General features: G+C 37.2%; 1 protein-coding gene across 1 annotated transcript in view; it reads right to left on the bottom strand.

Moving 5' to 3' along the window:
• ITGA2 (integrin subunit alpha 2) overlaps positions 1-18272 on the bottom strand; it is a 124235-nt gene extending 105963 nt beyond the window's left edge. Inside the window, exon 1 of the mRNA XM_007486290.3 lies at positions 17990-18272. Within this exon, the coding sequence (XP_007486352.2) occupies positions 17990-18053 (64 nt within the window). The 5' untranslated portion in view covers positions 18054-18272. The remainder of the gene's footprint in view (positions 1-17989) is intronic.
• Between the last annotated feature and the right edge of the window lie 6936 nt (positions 18273-25208).

A 25208-nucleotide genomic window follows, 5' to 3' on the forward strand; every position in this document is an offset into this window, starting at 1 on the left:
AGTCTACATACACTGCTTTGCTGATTAATCTTTTTTTAACAATATCTTTCTCATAGTGAATTCATAGAAGCTGGAAGAACAAATGGAAATAGACTTAATATTTTTTCCATAAGATCTCAGGATTTCCAGAAGTCTTCTACCAAGGCTTAATGGAAGTCCCTCCCCCCAACCACTTTAAGCTGCAGGGATCTCCCTCTTCTCTGATCTCCAATAATATACAACACTCATTTTCTCTATATGTTATCAACACATACTATTTCATGTGCTTATCTTATTTCTCCAGTTATTGCTATTTCTCTTATGCTACAACCAAGGCCATGTTTAAACTAGGAGCTTGACAAATGCCTCTTTTAAAATCAGAGTCAATGTAGTTAATTCATAGATGCTCTCTACTAGTCTTCACTCAGCTGATTTACCTTCACATTGCATATAGTTCTTTTTGTTTCCATTTACTTTATGCATACATAACACATATCTCATTGTTATACGTAATACATTATAACAAATATGCTTATCCAAGAGAAATAAATTCTCACAGCTATGTCTCATTCTTCTCTTCTCTACTGCTGCTCCACCCTTCCCCAAAAGGCAGATAATATGATATAGGTTGTACACATGTTATCATATTAACACATATTTCCCTGTTCATCATATTGCTAAACAAGGTAATGTTGCTTACACTAGAGAAAAAATCATGGAAGAAATAAAGTGAAAAATAGTACGTTTCAATCTCATTCAGATCCTCTCTGTTTCTTCTACAGTGATAGATGTCCTTTTTTGTCCCAAATCCTTTGAAGTTGCCCTGGATCCTTTGATAACAGTTAAGTCATTCACAATTGATCATCATATTATCGCTGTTACTATGTACAACATCCTCTTGGTTTTGCTCACTTCACTTTGGATCACTACATAGAAGTCTTTCCAGTTTCTTTGGATCATCTTGTAATTTCACATGATACAATAGTATTCATGTTACAATCCCATAACACAATTTGTTCATCCATTACCCAATTGATAGATGTGCCTTCAGTTTTTAGTTCTTTGCCATGTGAAAAAGAGCCATTATAATATTTTAGAGCATACAGTTTCTTTTCTTTTTCCCTTGATCATCTTGGCAAATAAAGCTAAAAGTGGAATTACCAGATCAAAAGGCATAGACAGTTTTAGAACTCTTTTAATTTAATTCCAGATTGCTCTACAAAATGGTTGGACCAGATCACAGATCCACCTATAAGGCATCAGTGTCCCTATTTTTTCCACATCCCCTCCTACATTTGCCATTTTACCCTTTTATCATTTCAGCCTTTTTGATAGGTGTGAGATGCTGTCTCTGAGTTGTTTTGGTTTGTATTTCTCTCACCAATAATGATTTAGAGCAAGTTTCATATAGTATATATAGCTTTGATTTCTATTCCTATCTTTTGACCATTGATTAGTTAGGGAATGGCTCATATTCTTATGAAGTTGAAAAAAGTTCTCTACATAATTTAGATATGAGACCTCTTCAAGAAACTGTCTATAGAATTTGTTCGCCAAATCAATGCTTTCCTTCTAATTTTGGCTATATTTATTTTATTTGTATAAAACCTTTTTAATTGAATGTATTAAAACCATCTAATTTACATTTCACAATGCTTTCCACCATTTATTTATAAATTTTCCTAGTCATAAAACCAATAGGTAATATGTTCCCAATTCTTCAAATTTTTTATAATAACTCCTTTTAATTCTAAGTCATGTGTCCATTTTGATCTTTTCTCAGTAAATGGTATAAAGTATTGGTATATATCTAATTTCTACCAAACTTTTTTCTAGTTTTCCCAATAATTTTCACCAAATTATAAATTTTTATACCAAAAATTTGGAACTTTAACTTTGTTTAAAAGGTGGCTATAATCTTTTACAATTGTTTGTTGTATGTGATGTCTATTCTGTTCCACTGATTTACTTTTATATGCCTTAGCTAGGAGCCGATACTTTTGATCATTATTGCTTAATAATATAGTTTGAAATCTGGTACTTTTAGACCTCTCTTAATATTTTTTCATTGTATCAAATTGATATTCTTGATGTTTTTGCTTCTCTAAATGAATTTTGTTTTGTTCTTTCAAGTTTAATAAAGTAGTTTTTTGGCAATTTAATTGGGATGACTTTGAATAAGAAGATTAGTTTAGGTAGAATTGTTATTTCAATTCTATTGACTCTGCCCACCCAAAATGACCAATATTTCTCTAGTTATAGAAATCTGATTTCATTTATATAAAAAGTATTTTATAATTATGTTCATATAGTTCTGGATTTATTTTGTTTGGAAGGGTTCTTATTCTATCTATCATTAATTTAAATGGATTATCTCTCATTCTTTCTTCTTGCAGGACATTGTTAGTGATATGCAGAAATGCTGATGATTTATGTGAATTTATTTATATCTTGCTACTTTTCTAAGATTATTGAGAGTTTCAATTAAGTTTTAGTTGAATAGCTAGAGGAAATGCCTACTGTACAGAACTGACAGAGTGAAATTGGAGAAATATTATATCTGGCTACTTACCAATAAAGCAAACTCTATTTTCAAACATTTCTGATGAAATAATAGAAGTCAAGTGGAATCACAAGTGATCTTCTGATAGATGCAAATCCAATCATGCAAGGTGTCAAATTATTAACTCCATCCCCCATTCATCTAAAAAACTTGCTTACAAAAGAATAAGTGCATTGGATACTTCTCCTATTATAACAAAGAAGATAAGCATTCTCCTTTATCCTCAAGACATTGTCTTTAATTTGTAAGGGGTTTTAGCAGGAGCAAGCTGAAAGTAGGGGATCCTGCAGGCCAATATTCCAGAGCTCCCAGGAGGTGAGGAACTGATCACACAGTTTCTGGGAGCAGTTGGTTGTCTTCTCTGGAGGAGAGAGAGGGAGACTTGAAGCTGCCTGGAGACTGGACCTTCCTACAATCAAAATCATCTTAAGGAAGTGGTGGAGATAGTGGATAACATTACACTGGTGGACAGTATGTGTTAGTCCATCATTCCCCTTCTGATCCTGATTCCTGCAGTGCTACTCTTCATACTGGGACTTCTGCTTGACCCAAAGTGGCTTCAGTTGTGTGAGATTAACTTTGACCCTTGTTCTTGCTCCTACCAAACCCTCCCCAAAATTAATTAGTAATTAAGGAGTTAGTTTATAATAGGTATAAAAGGTTTTTAGGGTTTTAGTCTCTGATTTGGCTATAAAGTTAGATATTCCCTGATCCACTTTCCCTTCTCGTTTAGTTAAATAAATCTGTTCGGTTGTTATATATATTTAGTTTGAACCCTTTTTTAACCCACCTATTTCATTAACTAGTGTGTAATTAGGATTTGCTCTCCAGAACTCTAAATCCAAGCTTCCCATGTTCCCTCTTAGGTTCCGTGCTAACATAGGGAAGATATAAATTTTGCATAGCTCCGCTCCTCCCTCTCTTTTCCCCTGATCCTGGCTGGGAAAGTGGACTTTATGCCAGCCAGGAGAATCTACATGTGGGTTTACTTTTTGTTAGATAATTAGGTTTGAATTTCTATTTCTTTTATTATTTTTTCTATTTCAAGTGATTATTAATAAACTTTATAAAAGATAAAGCTTTGTAGTTATTGAATATTAATTTTAATCTTACACTAGTAACAATTTTATGAATCTTCTATGTCTTCTCTGACAATTATTGCTATATTTGATAAGTGTTTACCAATATTTGTAAAGTTTGTTTTAAATTATTTCTTCCACTAAATCAATTTATTCAGCTCAATTTGGAGTATTTTGCTATTGACATTTTCACAGGCCCATAAGGATGCAACAACACTCAAATCAAATTCCCATTCAGTTGTTCAACTCCAGCTACCAAAGAAATCAATGACTATGCAGTTAGCTAGTAAAAAGCAACAGCAAAATCATCTTCTCAGGCATGTTAAATAAAGGAATGACAAAGTCATCACTAGATGGGACCCCCCAAGAAGATGCATAAACAGGAAGTGGGATCATTCATATGCTGACTCTGATAGTGAGGAAAGGATAACCCCAAACCATGACTATTTCTTCAAATAGACCCTTATCTTTATATTGACTTTAATATACATATGACAATCTAGAAAAAGGCATAGGTCATTTTGAGATCTTTTGAACCCATTCATAACCACAGGAAGTGTTATTTTCAACATCATTGTCTTCAAGCTCAAAGACCAATGACATAGCTAAACAGGGTTAGAAAAACAGCATATTATAGTTATAAATTACACATTTTCAAGCCATAACTGGACAGCATTTGTATTTAAATTATATAATTACTGTACCTTTTCATTATTATACTTTTTTATAAGTCAAAAATGAGAAGCACAATAGTGATAACATCTGTTGTGTACATTAGACCTTTATCTGAAAAAGATAATTTAAGATAGAAGTGGAGGGAAGAAAGTCCTACCTCTGGAAAAATAATTATAGATTCTCTATGGATGGTAGCAAAAACTTGCATCCAACCTAAATGTCTAAAAATTGGAGAGTAAATGAACAAATTATGAGATATTAAAATTGGAAATATACAAGGAAATATGAAAAGATTTGGATAAGATGATGCAGAATTAAATCAGAACCCACAGGGTATATATGGACTAGGAGTGAAAAGAAAGGGAAAAGAACAAGTCATAGGTGTTGCAATCATATTTAAAAGTAAGCCCAGAACTAAAAGTGCTTTCTTTGCATATCTGCTATCTGTTAATCCATTTGGTTCTATCTTATTGCAGACTAGAGAGTTTGTGTAAGAGATGTTGTCCTATATCAGCCATATATCTATCTCCATATGTATTTGCTTGTTTTGATGATAATAAAACTTTCAAAACATTCTATAATGATTCCTATACTTTTTTCTGGTGTAAAGTGGCACAACATTCCTTTTTCACTGAATCAACCAATCAGTGAGTATTTATTGAGTACCTACTTATTCATTGCCCCTGTCAACAACCACTGCAATATAAAGTAATTAATCAAACCTCTAAAGAGCACCACTTTTCTCAACCAGTTAGAATTTTGATCAGTAATTAGCATTATATATGAACATCTGATGGTCTACCTAATGAACAGGAATTACATGAATGCTCTGTATCGGTAGCTACTTTATAGTAGATGAAGACTGGATATGAGATTTCATTGGTTTAGACAACTTCCAGATGAGGAAACTCCCTCTACCAATGCAGATCAGCATCTTTTCTGTTACTAATACTCCTAGATTTATGAGTTCTTAACTTTTTTGGGGGGGTCATGGACAACTTTGACAATTTAGTAAAGTTTATAGCCCTCTTCTCATAATAAGCTTTTTAAGTTGGCAAAATAAGATGTAAAGGATTATAAAATGAAATAATTATATTGAAATAGTTATCAAATTTTTAAAGTTCATGCACCCCCCAGTTAAGAACCCTTATTTTAGAATCAGAGAAATGAGTGGTTAAATAACTGGCCAAGGGTCACCTAGTCTATATGTATCAGAGGTGGAACTAGAATTCAGGTATTTCTGGGTCTAAGGCCAACTCCAGGCTAATCCAATAAATATCTATCAAACCCCTATATGTACCAGGTCCTGTGATAAATGCTGGAATACAATTTATAACTCCTCTGGTATTTTTCAGATACTTAAAAAAAAGGTGTTTAGTGAGTATTCAGCATTTTATATATCACATAATAGGTCAAAATCTATTTGACAGTGTAGAACTTCCTGAAACAACATTTATCCCATATAGACTATCTCAGGTACCATCTGAGGATCTCTGAAAAGTTACAAAGAAGAATATACATTGTCAATGCCTTTTGGAAGTTCATAAACCAAATAATGGATGAGATAGAACAGTTATTAGAGAAACAATGTGTAATAACACCATGCCCAGGGACAGTCACATTTTAGCAAATGCTTGTAATTTTGGACTGATAGGATGGTTGGAGTATTGCTGTTGAATGAATGGATATAGAATAAATTCTTTGCCTTAGACTGTTCTTGTTCAGGCTCAACCCTTTTGATTTAGGTTAGAGCTGGCTTAGTCCTAGAGAAGGGACAGCAGTTTAAGTAAGATCCATTTCCTTGGAAGATGAATTTACTTTTCAGCTCTTTTTTTTTATTTCTCCCCTTCCCTCAAAGAAATTTGGATCTGAGTCTGGTTGATAAGGTTAAGAGGTTTCTGAGAGAACTGAAAGCCTGTCTAGATCTACCCCATCCTGTACCGGGTCCAAAAGGTCCAGCTGCAAATGGACTGGCCTTGCAAGTATAATAGTTTGAGCAATTGCTCGATCTACTTTAGGCAACAGCAAAAATTTCACTTGTGTGAGCACTCCCTCAATAGTGAAGATCACAACCAATGTATACCTTGCCATTCTATGTGATTGTAGCCTCCAATCAGATGTCTGTGGGGAGGGCGTCTACTTTACCTACATCTTCCTCTAGGTCTCCTTTGGCTAAGTGACAGTGGGACAGCATAAGTGTTGCCTGTTTATTATCCTTAATCCTTACTATGTCGCTGGACCACTTCTTTTCCAAATCATTCATTTCTGATAACACGGCACTGGGCTGGTTTCTGGAGATATAACAATGATAGAAGAAATAGTGTTGGCCCTCTGAGGAGCTTACAGTTTAGAAAAAGGATGAGCCACACAAACACGATGAAAGTTGGGTTCAAAGAGGTACAAAGTAGAGTTCAAACTGAAAGCCTTAAGAAACTAAGAAAAGGGAGAGACAGGAAGAGAGGGGAGGAAAGGCAGAGAGACAGAGACAGAGACAGAGACAGAGACACAGACACAGACACAGACACAGACACAGACACAGACACAGAGACACAGAGAGAGAGAGAGAAAGAGAGAGAGAGAGAGAGAGAGAGAGAGAGAGAGAGAAAGTGTGCTTAAACAAAAAGCTAGATCTCAGTCAATGACCACTTAAGCACCTAGCATGGGCTAAGTACTGTGCTAGGCTCTAGGGATACAAAGATATAAATGGAAACGGTATCTGCCCTCAAGGAACTTATGCTTTTTTGGAAGATACCTATACACACATACATACATACCCATATGCACATTTATGTTATATCTATGTGCATATATATATACACACATAAATATACACAACTATACATATATTATATATATGTACTGTTAAAGGGATTTTCTTCATCTCTCCCTCTGCCTCCTCAAGAACAAAAGATTAAGAAAAGTCCTTTAACAGTGCAAAGATACATATATATACACATATAAATATGTAATTAGGTATTACATATGTTATATCACATATAATATATATGATATACAAACAAAACTATACACACAAAATGCATAAACACAAGGTGATGAGAGGGTGGGACAACAGCAGCTAGCAAAGTCAGGAAAGATATTAACAAGCTTTTGATAACATTTGAAGATAACATTAATCTAAGGGATTTTAATAATCAGAGATGAGACAAGAGTATAATCCACTCGTGGAGGGCACTGTTTATAGACAAAGACCACATATAGAATGTCATGTGTAGGGGGCAACTGGGTAGTTCAGTGGATTGAGAGCCAGGCCTGGAGATGGGAGGTCCTAGGTTCAAATCTGACCTCAGACACTGACCTGGGCACAGTGACACAGGCACACAGACAAGTGACCCTGGGCAAGTCACTTGACCCCCATTGCCTAGCCCTTTCCATTCTTCTGCCCTGGAACCAATACCCAGTATTGATTCCAAGATGGAAGGTGAGGGTTTAAAAAAAAAAAAGAATGTCATGAGTACAAGAAAGTGAGGAGGTTGGTTTAACTGAATCATAGAGTGTATTAAGGGAAGTAATGTATAATAAAGCTCAAAAAGCAGGTTGAAATCAGGTTTAAAGGACTTATATACTAAACTGATATTTTTCTTTATCTCTAAAGAACATAAGGAGAGACTGAAGTTTGTTGAGTAATGGAATAACTTGGTCAGACCCATGTGCACTAAGAAAAGCACTTTGGCATCTATATGGAGGATGGTTAGGAAGCAGAAACTATGTGAAATAGGAATATCAATTAGAAGATTATTCTGAAGCTAATATTCTCATACTCTATGACCCAGAGATTTAACAACTAATCACATACTCCAAGGAGGTCAATCACAAACACAAAAAGGTGATATACATTAGTCAAAATATTTATAACAGCATTTTTAAGGTAGCAAAGAACTAGAAACAAAGTAGATGCCCATGTAATAGGGAAGGGATAATTAAATTCTGGTACACAAATATATGTCACTTTTACTAGAATAATTTAGTAAACATGATAGCTACAGAGAAGCATAAGAAGACTTAAACTACCAGATACAAATTAAAGGAGGAAGAGAAGGGAAAACAATATACACAATAACTATGACAATGAAAAAGGAAAGAACAATAATTCTAAAATAAATTAAAATATTTGGCACAAAATTCCAAAGAGTAAGCTTAGTCCCAGACAAATGATAAGATAAGATATTCCTCCATACTCATTTAAACAGGTGAGAACCCTACAGAGCTGAAAAATTGCATATAATGGCAGATTTTTAACATATAATAATTGATTTTGATATTTAATCTTATTGCTTAAAAATCATTGTTAGAGTACAGTTGGGGTAGTATAGAGGAAGGAGAGAAATTTAGGTGACATTGTAAAATGGAGATTTGAACCCCAGACTTCAATCCCCAGAAGTCCTTGCTAGTTCCCAGATTGCCCTACAATCTCCCTGAATCTCACCTGAGTGCGAGATCGCAAATTATTATTTAAAGGGGCTCTCTGCCTACTCCCACTCTCTCCCTGCTTCCACTTCCAAGCACACACATCTCTCAAGATGTAGAGTAAGTGAAATTGAATGGGCCTTTTGGCCCTCCTAGGCACATGCTTTCTTATTTTGTATTTTCTTTATTTCTTTAATAAACCTCTAAAAATATAATACTTTTAGCAGAGAAACTAAATTTTAATCTTAACTATATGAAAACAAAAGATATCATAAAATGTTTTTCAAAAAGACTTTCACAAGAGTCCAGGCAAAAGAAGATGAGACTATGAATTAGAGAGGTATCACAGTGAATGCAGAGAAAGGGGATGGATGTGAGAGATGTTGTGGAGATAGTATTGACAGTATTTGGCAAGTCAGTGGATATGCATGGTGAAAGAGATTGAAGTCAAGAATGACCTTATTGTACACCTGAGTGATGGTGGGAAAAAGTAGTACTTTTTAGAAAATAAATAGGGTCAAGAAGAAGGTTATATTTCCAGGAAAACGTAATGAGCTATTTTTGATTATGCCAAGTTTGAGATCCCTGTGGAAAATCTAGCTTGAAATATTCTATAGGCAATTGCTGATATGGGATTGAGTTCAGGAGAAAGACGAGGACAAGATATACAGATCTGGGAGTCATTTATGTAGAGATGATAATGGAATCAATGGGAGCTGAACAGTATATGTAATGGGAGAAAAAGAAAGTATTTAGAGAAAAGTGACCCCAGGAAATAGTCTTGGAGCATACCCCCATTAAGGGGTGGGACATGGATAATGAGCAAGCAAAGGAGATTAGAAAGAAATGGGTATATCAGATGGAAAAGAATAAAGAAAAAATGTCTTTAATGAATGATGGAAAAAGCAGTTAAGAGTTTATTATGCATCTATGACAGAGCAGAGATAGTATACAAGAAGGGACAATGTTCAATAATGATAAACATTGTAAAGAAGTAAAGATAGGTGAAAATTGAGAAAAGACCATCAGATTTTCCAAATAACAGATCAAATCATTGGAGACTTTGGAGGGAGCCGTTTCAGATGAGTAGAAACCAGATTTCACAGGATTGAGAAGTGAATGAGAAAAGAGAAAAGAGAAGCAATGACAATCTTTGACTGAAAAGAAGATGAGGTATAGCACCATAACTTGAGGGGATAGCATGGTCAAATAAGTGTTTGCTTTTCAGGACAGAGAAGACAAAACTCCTTTGTAAGCTATAGACAACAGGGAAAGAAATTGTAATTAGGACACTACTAAAGATTGGAGAGGGTGATTGATTGTAGGGGCAATATGCTGGAAGAAACAAAAGAGGTTGAAATCAAAGTTAGAAGTAGAGGGGTTAGCCTTGTTGAGAAGAGCCAGCTCTTGTTCAGAGAGTCTAAAGAAATGGAAAATATGGCATGGATGATTACTGGAGGGGGGTGGGGGAAGGGGACAAGAATGGAAAAAGAGGAAGTTCATAGTGAATGGTCTCAATTTTATTTAAAAAAAATATGAAAGGAGGTCATTAGCAGAAGGGTGAGGGAAGGAGTGGTATTTGAAGTTACAGTAGGGAAAAAAGGCTTGGAATAGCCAGTTTAGGGATTGCAATAGAGCACCAATTAAAAAGAAAAATAAAAAGGACTGCCTTGTTGAAGTGAGTACTGTAAAATTGAGATTTGAACACAGGACTTCAATCCCCAGAATCCTTTGCTCCACTTCCCCAGAATGCTTTGTAATCGCACTGAATTCTCGCCTTGGCGAGAACACGAATTATTATTTAAAGGAGTTCTCCGCCTACTGAGGGTCTCTTTTTGGACTTCTGTTTTGGAGCAGACGTGTCTCTTCCATGATGTGAGATTATTTGTCTAGGCCTCTTTGGCCTAGGCACTTGTTTCTTATTCTGTATTTTCTTGAATCCTTAACCTTTAATAAACCTCTAAAAATATAATACTCCTTGCAGAGAGAAACTAATTTCTACCTGCCTTCAGTCTCCAAAATTTTAACTGTTACAGTACCCAGTTTAGATTAACTAGCACAAATTTGTTGTTATTTCTTCCAGCTCTATTCTGCAACATGTGAGTGATGAAAGACACTCAGATCTCAAAAAAGCAGATTGCTGGAGAGAAAATGGCATAAAAAACAGAAAATGGAAGACAGGAAAAGATCAGAATGCAGAAGTTCAATTTGGTTGAAAGTAAATACTTGACAAAGAAATTGATCCAATGCTTGGTATGTATCCTATGGAGCTCGATGGCAAAAAGAAAGGTCCAGACACATCAAAAAATTATAGTAGGACATTTTTAATTACAGCAAAAAAAAACCTAATAAAACAAAGAAACAAAAAAACTGAAAAAAGATACTTATCAATTAGAATTGCCTAAAAAATGTGTAATACAAAATATAAGACTACTTTGTTATACGAAGTGACTGACATGATGCAAAGCAAAGAAGAAACAGATTTATACAATGACTATAGCAATGCAAATTGAATTGTTACTTAATGCTGCAAAAATTATAACAACTAGGTTTTTCAGAAGTAGGGGATCCAGAAGTGTGGAATACTTAAAAAAACAACCCTTACCATCTGTCTTACAATCAATACTGAGTATTGGTTCCAAGGCAAAAGAGTGGTAAGGGCTAAGCAATGGGGGTCAAGTGATTTGTCCAGGGTCACACAGCTGGGAAGTGTCTGAGGCCAGATTTGAAACCAGGATCTCCTGTTACTGAGCCTGGCTCTCAATCCACCGAGTCACCTAGCTGATCCTGGAACATATTCTATTCAATTTTTTTGATGCTGATTAATTTTTTTTTATTTTTTATTCCTCTTTTTTTTAAAGGTTATCTCTTAAGGTTGGGGGGTCAGGAGAAGAATACAGTAGGAAATGCAAATAATGTAAAAATAAAAGCAATAATAATCTATTCTTTAAAAAAAGAAACTAATGAATGAAAGTGAAGGATAAAGCTGATGAATGAGATAAAAACAAATAATGAATAACCTAAAGCATCAGGCAAAAATATTTGTATGTTATCAAATAGGGAATGACTGAAGATTTTGCTTTGGAATATTTTGGTAGCTATGTGAAGAATGAATAGAAGAGGGAAGAGACTTAGTGGCAGGAGGACCAAGTGCAAAAGATAATGCATAGGGGTAAAAGATATTAGAGAGATAGAATCAAAATGGACACAATTAGCAAGAGAAAAGGAAGGATCAACAATACATGGACTTTCAAATCCTGGTGAATGGTAGGATAGTAGCACCATCTTTTAAAAGATGGAAATTAAGAGGCAAAGTGTTATTGTTTGTTTTTGGAGGGGTTACAAGAGTGAAAAATGATGAATTCAACTTGAGACATATGTTTGAGTTGACAAGACAACAAGGTACAGCTATCCAATAGGCAGTTGGGAATCTATAAACAAAACTGAGAGAAGTCAGGACTTCAGATTACATTTTGGACATCATCTACCTATAGGGGATAACTGGAGTCAATGGAGTGGGTAAGGTCAACAATCTTTAACCATTAGAAGCACTTTAAAGTCCCTTGATGATAGTTTGAAAAAATAAGAAATATGAACTGGCAATGGAATTAGATTTAGCATATTTGTAGAGAAGGAACATCAAGGTAAAGTCAATTCTCTCAAGTACAAGAGTTATTTGTGGGATTTTTTGGTTGTTCCTTTTTTGTAGCAACTGGACAGAATGATTCAATCCTCTTTTGAAAAAAGCAAGTTTTCCTTCCTTGGGCATCAGTTCAGAAATTTGCCATTTTAGATATCTGGATTATTATTATTATTAAAACCCTAAACCAATAGGGTCTCTCATATGATTAAGAACCAAGACCAGCTTCAAATAAACCTAAAAAAATAACTTTAAGAACAAACTATTGTTATATCAAACCCAGATTAACCTGAACAATAAATTCTGATGCTTTAGAGGGGATACAAAAGGGGGAAATGGGTGGTTCAGATCTATACTAATTTCATTGGTGTAGGAAATTCTTCATGTGGAAAATCTAAACACCCATATAGATATGTACCTAAATTGTAACTTCAAGGACTTGGAATATACCTCCTTAAGGCCAGAAACCATTTTGGTTTTATATACTCAGCATGGGGTATAGTGCCAGGTACAAAGCAGTTGCTTAATGAATGACTATTGATTGATCAGAGAGTTGCCAAGATTTGCCCATTGTCACCCAACTAGTCTGTGTTGGAGTCAGGACTTGAAATCAAGTCTTTCTAATTTAGAGAGTCTGGTGTTCTATCTTCTATGTCATGATGTTCCTCTGTTCTCCCAGAAGAGCACCAAAGTAATAAAACAAACCAAAAACAGTATATATTTCAGAATTCGAATGTGTCATCTTTCAATTTGGGCTATTAAGATTTTATTTAGAAAGTTTAATTTCATAAATTCATCTATCCATTCCTTTAATTCATAGATCACAAACAAAGTTTACTATTTTTACTCTTTTCCAGAAAAAAGGGAAACAATATCTTTGGCTATGTGACTTCCTCTTTTGCCTCCCTCTTCTTTCTTCCCTTTCTCACCCACCCTCGAACAAAATTCCATAGATAAGTATCTAGACTTCCTCTATACTGCAGCAAGCTATTTCTATTCAGGATTTTGCCCAAAAGAGATCTTCAAAATCCTGCCTGGAGACTCAGAACTTGAAATATCCAAAGCTAAAGACTGCAGAGCTGAAATCTCACCAAATGAATACACATTAAGCTTAAAGGGTGTGTTTCAAGTTAAAAGTACCCAAAGATAAATGGAAAATGTGTTGAGATTGTGTAGCCTGAACTGTTCTGAAATGAGTCCAGCTTATGTTGTCTGCATTTCTATAAAGTAACCATGGAAATGAGATCAAGCCTGAACAAAGAAAAACAAAGACTACCTTTAAATGAGTAACTGAAAATGACAACTGGAAGAATGTGGGGCTTCTGCCAACCAGAATGGCTTTGTTTGGGCAAAATTCAATGAAATTGTTTTTCTAAAACTGACAGTTTTTTTTTCCATTGAGATGTATAGGCATTGACTGAATCACAATTTATGTATTTTATATAATAATTGTCTGGTCATTTCAAAGTCATAAAAATAAAAATTGTGCTTTTTACAATCGAGTTACGCTGAAGTATAGGTAACTAACTGATACAATAGGAATCATGCTCAATGCAGACCAGATGACCTGAATTCAAATCATACCTCTGATCCTATTAACTCTGTGATCCTAGGCAAATTGTTTAACTATGCTTTGCCTCAATTTCTTCATCTGTACAATGTGGATAATAATACCACAAGGTTTTTGTAAGGATCAAATGAGATAATATATATATATATAAGACATTTTGCAAACCTTAAAGTGCTATATGAATGCTAGTTGTTATATTATGTCATCCTTTAGCTATATTAATAACATGAAGAAACACTATGAAAATACTCCTTAAAACACTGTTTCCGTTTATAATACGAGTACTGCTTACATTACAGGACTGTTGTGAGTAAAACTCTGTGTAAACTGTTAAGTCCTCTGTACACATTAAATATGTTACTACTGTTTAAAAAATGACAAAACAAATGAAAAATAACTGGGACAGAATGGGAAGAGACTTCAGAGATCATCTAATCCAAGCCACACCTGAGCATCAATTATTCTTCCAACATCCCTGACAAGTAGCCTCTGCTTAAAGATTTTCTACCTCCCAAGAAAGCCCATTTCACTTGGAGACACTTCTAACTGCAGGGAATTTTTCCTCATATCATGTCAAATCTCGTCACTTTCATCCATTGCTCCCAGTTCTTCCATTATACCTTTCTGACTTTTGAAGGACTGTTATTGTTAGCTATTACTGTTTTTTATTCCCTATGGTTCCTTCTACCTTAAATATTCTATGATGAATCTATACATTTTTCTCCCTCTTTTCTTTCCTATCTCAGAAACACCCTGATCCAGGTTTATAAGTAGGCAAAGTAAATGGTCTTTGTGGTTTGAGTTGGACTGAACCAAAGGGCCTCTGGACCAAAAATATCTCCCCCTGTGCTTGAAATTCTTTACTTTATTTTGTCTTGCTCACTGAAGTGTCACTAAGATGCATCCCTTTTTATCAACATGAATCATCCCAGCCAAAAGGCAAACACAAATAAACTCTCTCTCTCTCTCTCTCTCTCTCTCTCTCTCTCTCTCTCTCTCTCTCTCTCTCTCTCTGTCTGTCTCTCTCTCTCTCATTAAGAGGTTCCCCTCAAATCAGAATTATCAAATGGGAAGAACCCCAGTAGTCACCTCTCTAGTGTAATCCCTCCCCTATTAATTGATTCCAGAAACTTGAAGTCTTTATAGTCAGAGTTGCAAAAGGAAAAGTAAACACAAACTGTTGAAGAATGGGTCATTCCCAAGAAAGGCAATCCTGAGCAGGATATAGAAGTTGAAGCTTCTCTGCTATGGGAGGGAGCAGTGCAACACCAAGTCTCTGAGAATAATTAGGCAAAAGGGAGGATGAAGGAAGGAAATAAGCATTTAGCAATTGCCTACTATGTGCCAGACACCATGATAAGCACTTTATAGATATCTCATTTGATCCTCACAACAACCCTGGGAGGTAGATGCTATTATTGCCTCCATTTTTTAGTTGTGGAAACTGAAGTAAACAAAGGACTAGTAAATCTCTGAGGAGACTAGAAGAGTGGGGCACAAAGGGAGAGCTTAGGGGACTGGGTGCAAAAACTTCCCAACTTTATAATTTTATCTACGTCTGGCTCTAATAAGAACAGTTAATGGGGCTTTGGGAAGCATAGGATTCTCCTTCCCAAAGAGTCTAGTCCTACTCAGGCAGGCAATGACCTCAAGATCTCATGAATGGAGATTAGAATTCAATGATTCCTATTGTCTTGCATTGCCCATTTAACATGGATTAATGGAATCAAAGGCATTTTCCTACTTCATTAAGAAGTTTTAATAGATATCCCAAACCATAAATTTGTTTATTTTTTATATCATGATTATAAGAACTTGAGCTAAAGTCCTCTTTCTAGGCACACAGCTTCTTGTTAAGAGTAATAAAATTACAGAAAATGAAGTTGGTGAAGTTTTTTCACTTTGTACTTTTAAATCATTTCTATTTTTTTTTTCAGAATTAGAGATGTTTATATTTGGTAGGTCTTAGTAACTACAGGTTAAAATCCTAGTGTCTGACAAGGCCCTGCAGCAACACATTCCACTCAGGTGTGTCTCAGTTCCTGAAAGAACAAGTCAAGGCACTCCTATAAAAAATAAGCCTGTGTTTCTGCAGTCTCTTTTCAGAAGAAGCAATTAGAAGAAGGAAAAACACTGAATTTCTCAGCCCACATCCTCTCTTTGATTCTTATTTTGATAAACAACATGAAGATCATAAAGGAATTAAGATGAGCTTTTTTTATTCAGATGTTGATGCAGACTCCTAGACAAGGGCTTGGTAGGTATCACAAAAGGACCTTCATTCTCCACCCTCTCCAGTTTTCAGGGAAGGAAAGGACAGGGCTCTCTCTATCCAGCAGGCTTCTTCTAATACAGATCATTGGTCTACTATGGTAGCATGTGATTGATCCTAGTCAATTATATATGCAGGGTTGATCTTACCACAGGCCTAATGCTACAACTCCATGACTCAGTTTTTCATCAGCAAAATCTGTTCATTTAAAAAGATATATGGAGGATGTTGACTAAAAACCCCTTAATAATCAAGCAAAGGATCTTATCTTACCTTAGTAAGCCCTGGGGAAAGTGCCTAATCAAACTTCTCCATTTCATAGAATTACATATTTAGAGCAAGAAGGGACCTTAGAAATCATCTGGTCCAACTCCATCATTTTGCAGTTGAGGAAACTGAGTGAAGAGACTTTCCTGAGGTCCCAGGGGTAATGAGGAGCTGCCCTGAGGCTCAAATCTGGGTGCTCTCACTTTACCTAGAGCCTTTTCCATTGTGTGTATTCCCTAATCCAAGGCCAGCACCGCACCGTGCTGATTTTATTGGTGGTTAAAAAAAAAATTCCCAGAGTCAGTAGCTGGGTAATCAAGATCAGAAAGCAATTTTCCTTTCAAAGTTGCGGCATCTACCTTAACTGGTCACTAAGCTTCCTAAACTGTTCTTGAGTACTACTCAGGGACAGAGACGTCAAGTTCATTCCCTCCCTCCATCACCCCAATTGCCAACACACTCACTCTGAGCAGCCTTTTCAGTTCCCGGCCACGATTAAAGAGGAACTTTGGTTCAAGGCACGTTGCCACTATCTGTACTGGATCTACATTATCACAGAAACTTGGGAATGACTCTTCCTGCCGAGAGTTTACAGAAGCTGAATAGTCAACAACCGGGAGAAAGCAGAAGGGAAGGAAGAACTCCCTTTTGCCAAAAATAGATGCCAAACAGACTAAGAGCCGCTGAGTTTTCCCAAGTCAAGCCGGGAAGGAAACACCTACTGAGGGGCTGGGAAACAGGGAAAGAATAAAGGCGACATTTCTCCTTGGGAGGCCAGGACATAGAGGGCAATGGGTCACCTGTAGCTTCACAAAACAACTGCCTATAGGGGTAGACTGCGGGGTGAGGAAGGAGTGGATGTGGGGAGGGGCAGCCCAAGAATAAGGGGCAATTACCCCCCCCCCCCACGCCTGCCCCACAACTCCTTCCTTCCAATGCGTTCTGGAGCCCCACACCTCTACTTTGGGGGCGGGGAGCCAGGTCCCGTAGTGGCCGTAGCACCTGTCAGTCTCAGCCTAAAAAGTTTCCTTTAGAAGCAACACAGCTAGTTTCAGGAAAGTCCAAACGATATAAGATAGGCTAGAAGATCATCCGCCAATCTACACCCCATTTGAAAGGAAAACAAAATTGGAGGGTGGGGGAGAATAAGGAAAGAAGGAGGGGGGGGGGGTGGAAAGGAAAGCGTACAAGGCAATTTGGAGGCAGGGTACAGGCAGGTGATGGAATTGTAAACCATCTCCAACGCTTCCCTTTCTCCTGCATGCCCAGGACCCTGGAGACAAACTGGTTTCACTGAAATTCACGCAGCCGCGACCCTTTCTGGTCGTCAGACCCTCGGTTTGTTTGTTGTCTCACCCCTTCTTCTAGTCCCTGCCCAGGAAGGGAAGTCCTGTTTCTCCCGGAATGTTTCTTCCCAAGATTACGCTTCTGCACCTAGCCTCGGTCCCCTGCTGTCAAAAGGAAAGCCCGTTTATTAAACTCAAAACCAAAACTTGCAGATGGCAAGACTTTTGCTTACCTTGACTGAAAAGAATCCGAGCGCCCCAGTTTCTGACTTCCCCCATCTTTCGTTCGTTTGGCATCTGGGGCGAAAGCAGCTCTTAGGTGCACCCCAAAATGCCTTTGCAGAGGACTGAAAGAAAGGGAAGGAGCTCCCGAAGTGCCCCCTCTCAGCTTCTCTTCCTCTTTCTCTCTTCTAGCAGTGGGCTAGAAGTTCACTCTGGAAAGAGGGAAAAGTTGCCCAGGACCCGAGGCTGGACATTTGCATTGCAGCAGCCCAAGAGGGGGTGTCAGCAGGGAAGCAAGCCAAGAAAGCAATCAGCCCGCCCCGCCCCAGCCTGCCCTCTGCCACACCGGATCTACCAAGGGCCCCTCCCACAGTCATTCAGACACACACACACACACACACACAGTCATTCAGACACACACACACACACACACACACACACAGAGTCATTCTGACACACACACACACACACACACACACACACACACACACACACACACACACTCATGCCCGAGCCTCTGAAATAGGGAGCTGAGGTTGAACTCTTCAACTACCCACTATGTCGGTGCCGTCCTTTTATTTGTGAGGAGAGGGGCAGCTTTTTTGGACAGACCTACAAGCGGAGGAAAAAACTGATCAGGAGAAACAAGAAATAATTCCTTTCCAGCTCTTGCTTCCTCTCAGAGCTCCAGCTCTTCTCCCAACTTGGGCTTCGAGTTCTTAGGAAAAGATGTTTTACCCCTTCACCACGATGGACCAACGTGTGTTGGGGAAAAGAGAATGCAGGGTGGAAAGAAACAAGTTTTCTTGTTCTTTCTTAGGACTGTCTGGGAGGTGGCTGGCTATCCAAGGCTCTCCCGTTCAGGGAAGTGGGTGGAGAAAGGACAGAAATAAACTTACAATGACCAGGTTAAAAAACCAAATTCAACAGGAGGATTAGAGCAGCTGAAAAAGAACCCTGGGTGCCCTTTACGGATAGGGCATATTGATTGACTTTTGCTAAACACCAATCTTGACAGGTATTTCTTGCTTCATTCACTTAGAGTGATCAATTCTTCAATAACCCTAGAGGTGTAATGGACATATAACTGTTTCTAGATTCAGAGGATCTGGATTCAAATCCAACTTGTAATGAGGCCAGCTTACCAGCTATGTGATGCTGTCCAAGTGCTTAACTTCTCTATGTCTTAATTCTTCATTTGAATCCTTCCAGGGCAACCTTCTTCTTTAAACACATCAAGAGAACAATACTATTATAAAGTCTGACTTCAGAAAAAAATCTTCTTTCCATTAAGTTCTGCTTGTATCTCTGACTCTCAATAAAAGTAATTTCACATTGAGAGGAAACATACTTTGTATTGTATAAAAGTTTTTGATTTCTGCCTTAAGAAATATGATTCTTCTATTGTTATCCAATTTTCTTTTATTAATCTTTTTTTCTTAAGCTAATCTAGTTGAAGCAATGAGGCATCTTGAGAGACAAACATGAGGCATTATGTGCTGGATGAATCAGACTACCACCAATTCCTTCCTGTAGACCCCAGTGGAGACATTTCAGGACCCTAGAATAGCACAAATCCTCACAAAATGGGGCCTGCTTCCAAACCAAGGTGGCCACCACCCTCACACCACCAATATCCATTGTAAACCAATTATCACTAATAGCTGAGTGGGCCCAGAAACCCCAGGAATAGCAGCACCCCTCAGACTATCAGTCTAGTCCCTGTAACCATCATCCAGGGAAGCCACCCTTCTGGAGATGTAACTTAGCAACTGCTTCTAAAGGTGTCACAGCTCCCACATCTTCAAGAAAAGGATGTTCTCCCTACCAAAGTCCTTGACACTGTCAAATAGTTCAATATCAGAAATAGATATTAGCTTGTCAGAGAAAATAATATTAAAGAAGAAATGATGTTAAACTGAATCCTAAAGTTCATGTCTAGCAGCTGAAACATCCTTCATGTGTTGTCTCCCAATTTTCACCTCCTGTTGTTCGGTAATTTTTCAGTTGTGTCTGATTCTTTTTTTTTCTTTTTAAACATTATTTTATTTTGTCATTTTCAAACATTATTCATTAGAAACAAAGATCATTTTCTTTTCCTCCCCCCCCCTTCCACCACCCCTCCCATAGGCAACGTGTTTGTGTCTGATTCTTTATGAACCGATTTAGGGCTTTTTTGGAAAAGTTCATGGAATGGTTTGCCATTTCCTTCTCCAGCTCATTTGACTGATGAGGAAAAAGAGTGTAAGATTTAAATTAATATCAATAACTCTAAGTATTATATTTTATAAGGTTTATTATTAATCACTTGAAATAGAAGAAATAAAAGTATAGAGCCTAAGTATAACGACGTGGGTAAAATTCTCCTGCCTGGCTCTCACCCAACCTCCACAACTGCCTTCCTGAGAGTAGAGAGAAAGAGGCAGCCTCACACAAAACTTACAACTTCCCTACATTAGTGTGTAGTGTAAATATGCAAATGTGATACTGGAAAAGAGAGTTTGGGGGAGAAAATTCTAATTACACAGAGGTAGACAGGGTGAAATAACTTGCCTAGAATAATACAGCTAATAAGTATCCCAGGCCAGATTTGAACTCTAGAAGATGAGTCTTCTTGACTCTAACCCTGGTGTTCTATCCATTGCATTGGCCACCAGTTTGCACATAGTAGGTGCTTAATAAATGCTTTTCATTCATTCATTCATTCATTCATTCATTCATTCATTCATTCATTCATACTGAAGCAATAATCATTCTTCCAGGTACACAGGATTATAAATTTATTGTGGAGGGGACTTCAGAAATCATTTAGACCAGCCCCTCATTTTACAGATTAGTGGTATTAAATGACTTGCCCACAGGTAGCAATGGCTCTAAGAAGGTAACCAAATCTTTAAGGAAATGAAGTTAGGGAAGCAATATAATCATTTTCTCTGCCTACAATAAATACATGCTGCTTTCTTCTTCCTTAAACACCAGAAACAGGATTCAGTTAATCAAACATGAATACACAAAGCAGTAGTTATAAAGTAACAGGTTATGGATGAAGTTTACAGTTTAGTTAATATGGAAACACAGAATCACAGAGTGCTCAAGGTGGAGGGAGTTCTCAGACCTCAAAGTCAATCCAAACTCCTCACCTGGCAGAATTTGTAAAATCAAATTCTGTTTTGCATTTACCTCAGAGGATTATTGTGAAAGGTAAATGGAATGATGTGAGTTAACTGCTGCAAACTTGATTCCTCTAGTTGTTAGTGTTCCCACCCCCTTATTATTTTTAGTTTATATGCATAATACATGTATACCCAAATATATATACACACAAACATATAGGTATATATAAAGTCATTCTTTCTATTATATACATATATTTGCAGCTGGGTGATACAGAAGCTAGAATACTAAGCATGGATTCAGAAGGACTCCTTTTCCTAAGTTTAAATCTGACCTCAGACACTTTCTGGCTATGTGACCCTGGGCAAATCACTTAACAATGTTTGTCTCAATTTCCTCACCTGTAAAATGGACTGGAGAAGGAAATGACAAACCACTCTGGAATCTTTGCCAAGAAAACCCCAAATGGGTTTATGAAGAGTCAGTCATGACTGAAAAATGATTCAATAACAACACATGCACATAGATGCACACATGCTGTATTGCATTCAATTATCTGAGTTTGGGTTGTTTTCCCCTAGTTTAGAGTCCCCAAACTATGTACCCAGTCACAAGGGCCCCAGGAAGATATTTTAAATTTTAAAAGAAGCCTGGTGCTTACTGAACTGCAATTCCATTTCTGATATCTTGTCTTTGCAAGACTAGGATTCAGAAATCGACGTGAAGCAGCAAAGGAGGTTGGCAGAATCTAATCTGATTCTAAGGTTTGAGAAGCTGTGCAGTGCCCTACAAACATGCACAGTTCATTAGTAAGTATAGGTGGCAATTTTTGAATGGAATAAAAATATTATTTTTTCTTTCAGTTAAAAGTATTTTTTCCAAAAGCCTACTGTGTTGTTAAGACATAAATACTTTTTAATCCATTTATAGCCAACCACTTAATAAATGGAACTATTAAATTTCTTTGGGCTTAAGGGCACTGTATACCAAGAAAGTTTGGAAACCTTTGCCCCAACAGAATATAAACTCCATGAGGGCAGAGACTATTTTTTCCCTTTGTGTTCCCAACATATACCAGACCCATAAGCAGTATTTGCTTTCAAATGCTTCTTGAATTGAATTTAAATTTTTAATAAGATAGTTTTATCTGCAAATGCTGTAGCTATTACCAGGGATATAACAAAAATAAGAAATAAATCTTCCTCTTTGCCTCTTTCCAGTTTAGGTATTTGCTTACTAATTCTCTCTCTGTCTCTCTGTCTCTCTCTCTCTCTCTCTCTCTCTCTTTTTCCCCCTCTCTCTGTCTCTGTCTGTCTGTCTGTCTGTCTGTCTCCCTCTCTCTGTGTCTGTCTCTCTCTCTGTCTCTCTGTCTCTCTGTCTCTCTCTCTGTTTCTCTCTCTCTGTCTCTCTGTCTCTCTGTCTCTCTCTCTCTCTCTCTCTCTCTCTCTCTCACACACACACACACACACACACACACACACACACACACACACACACACACGCTGACCAAATGGTGCTTTCTTATGACTTATACTCTCTCCCTTACTAACTTCCTATATTACCTCAGAGCACTTAGATAGTAGGTCACTAATACTGACACACATCCTGGGCTTCTGATAAAAGCTAACCACACCTTGTGGGGTAAGGGCCTGACTTCAGAAGATTGACTATCATCTTGTTTTCCTTCTGACTCATTGAACTCTGTCTGGTACAGATCCCTGCTGTCAGAAACGGAAAAATTTCCTGTGTGTATATGAAAGAATTATAAGAGAGCCCTGAGCTTGGGGATCTGAAAGACCAGGGTTCCAAACCCATCTCAGACGTTTGCTGCTTTGGACAATATCTTTCTTGGACTTATTTGTCTTCAGCCAAAGTTTCTCTTTCCATATTATGAATATCCTAATACAAGAATCCCTTCCACATCACAAATTTCACCATTGCAGTTGCAATATATTGTGGTTTGGTCCAACAAATTAAATGGGAATATTTTTGCAGAAGCCACATGACACATGAAGTCTAGCAGATGGCCCAGAAAAAGTTTAGATACAAAAATGCATACTTAATTCAAAATTTACAAGAAGGTAATTTAATTACCTCATAAAAGATAAAGAAAAAATTCAGGCCTTTTTGGTATGAAGGGAGGGCTAAAAAATATTATACACATTTTCCATATCTCTGGGGTACCATGCCCCTAACTTCTATGATGCGGCAGGGATAACTGTAGCTGTTATTTACTGCCTTTTGACTGTGACTAAGTTATCCTTTCTCTGTTGGTTTCAGTTTTTTCATCCATAAAATGGGGAGATCAGATTAGATGGCTTCTAGGGTCCCATCTGGCTCTAAATCTATGATCCTATGAAATGTAATGCTTACTTCATAGTTATTGTGAGGAATATTTGATATCTGTAATGTGATTTGCAAACCTTAGAGGCTAATATAAATATCAACTTTGAATCTCAATTTTGTTTTGAGGTACTAACAGAGAGAAATGTGCCTATCTTGGCTTATGTCCATCAGAATGAACCAAAAAACATTAAGAGATTATTTAGTCCAACCCTTTCCATTTATAGAAGAGGAAACTGACGTGTAACAAAATTGATTGAGTTGCCCATGGTCTCATGACTGGTTTTTAGAACCCAAATTTAAAGTTGATTTTTATAGCTTCAAGTCCAAGTCCAGTATTCTTTCTACTGTACCACACCACCCTCACTGGCATCCTGAAAAGAAAGAATCCATGAATTAGACTTTCTACTCAAGCTAAACTAGCTTTGTAGCAACTTGATTTCCTGGATTGCCAAGTTGTTAGGTTGTTGGTGTTGGTGGTTCTTCATTTTTGAAGAAGACCACTGACATCATGGGGTGATGTCTTGACTTGAGAGGGAATTAGATTTAAGGGAGGCAGCCCTACACTCTCTTAAAGAGTCTTCAAAGTCCAGTGGCAAGACAAAAATTAGGATGACCAGGAAGAGCCTGGGATGCAGTGGATGACCTTGGTGCCTTTGGATGACTGGCCAAACTTTAAGACCTCCACAACACCTACTTCTCTTTTCTTCATGGTCACTGGAACAAATTGTTCTCATCTACCCCTTCCACCTGGGGAAGTCTTTATATATTTAGGTTACACACCACATTACTCACCAATAGGTTTCATCTCCCAAGACTGTTTACCAGGGTATGGCCTCTCTGTACAAGCTTCTTGGAGCCCAAGGTGAGAGATAGGTGAAGGGTGGACATCAAAGATGGATGAGTAACCCTGAAAAGGATCTGACAAGCCCTCACAAACAGAGGTGCTAGTGGGGTGTAGTCCTTTGGAAATCTTATATAGATGACTGACTCAGGACAAAAGTATTCAGTCTATGTCTAGGACATAAATTCACTGGAGTACTTTCCATGCAAATGAAATATTAAGCCTCCTTCCCTTTCTATATTGAGGAATATTCTGCATCAGCAAGCTCTCCATTTTATATTTCAACATTTCTGCCTTTCACCTCCTGCAAGATCTTCAGCTTTTGTTGAAGTTTCATAGGAAAACCCCCTTTAAAATGGCAAGTAGTAGACACTTAATAAGTGCTTATTTTTTTTAGTGCTATTTTAAGGCCTATACTTTGGGATGATTATTTTAGCAGCTCTGTGCAGGATGGGTTGAAGAGGAGACCTTGGAAGTTGGAAGACTATCTTTGAGAAAGATGTAATAGTCTAGATAAGACTTCTTTACATAAGGAGAGAACTATAAAGTTATTAACTGTAGTTCAATTACTGTTCTTATAGGTTGATTATTATAGGGTAAGGACCAATATAGGAATTGTAGGTTCAAGATAATATAATAACTATATCTATAATGAATCATCCATTTGGGCACTAAAATCATTTTGTACTGTTGATTTTTTTTAAATCACATTCACTGTAGTTTGATTTAACCTCTGCAGGTCTTTGAAGTTATACAATCCTATAGTATCATGGAAAGTTTAGAGCTGGAAGGGACCTTATCAATCATTTAGTCCAACCCCCTCAGTTTTCATATGATAAAATTGAATCCCTGGTAAGAAAATGTGTTGCCTAAAGGTCACAAAGCCAGTAAGGTTTTGGAAAAGCCAGAGGCTTTCTGGCACCCTGCCA

The sequence above is a fragment of the Monodelphis domestica genome, chromosome 3, assembly GCF_027887165.1.
Source record: "Monodelphis domestica isolate mMonDom1 chromosome 3, mMonDom1.pri, whole genome shotgun sequence".
Classification (NCBI taxonomy): Eukaryota; Metazoa; Chordata; class Mammalia; order Didelphimorphia; family Didelphidae; genus Monodelphis; species Monodelphis domestica.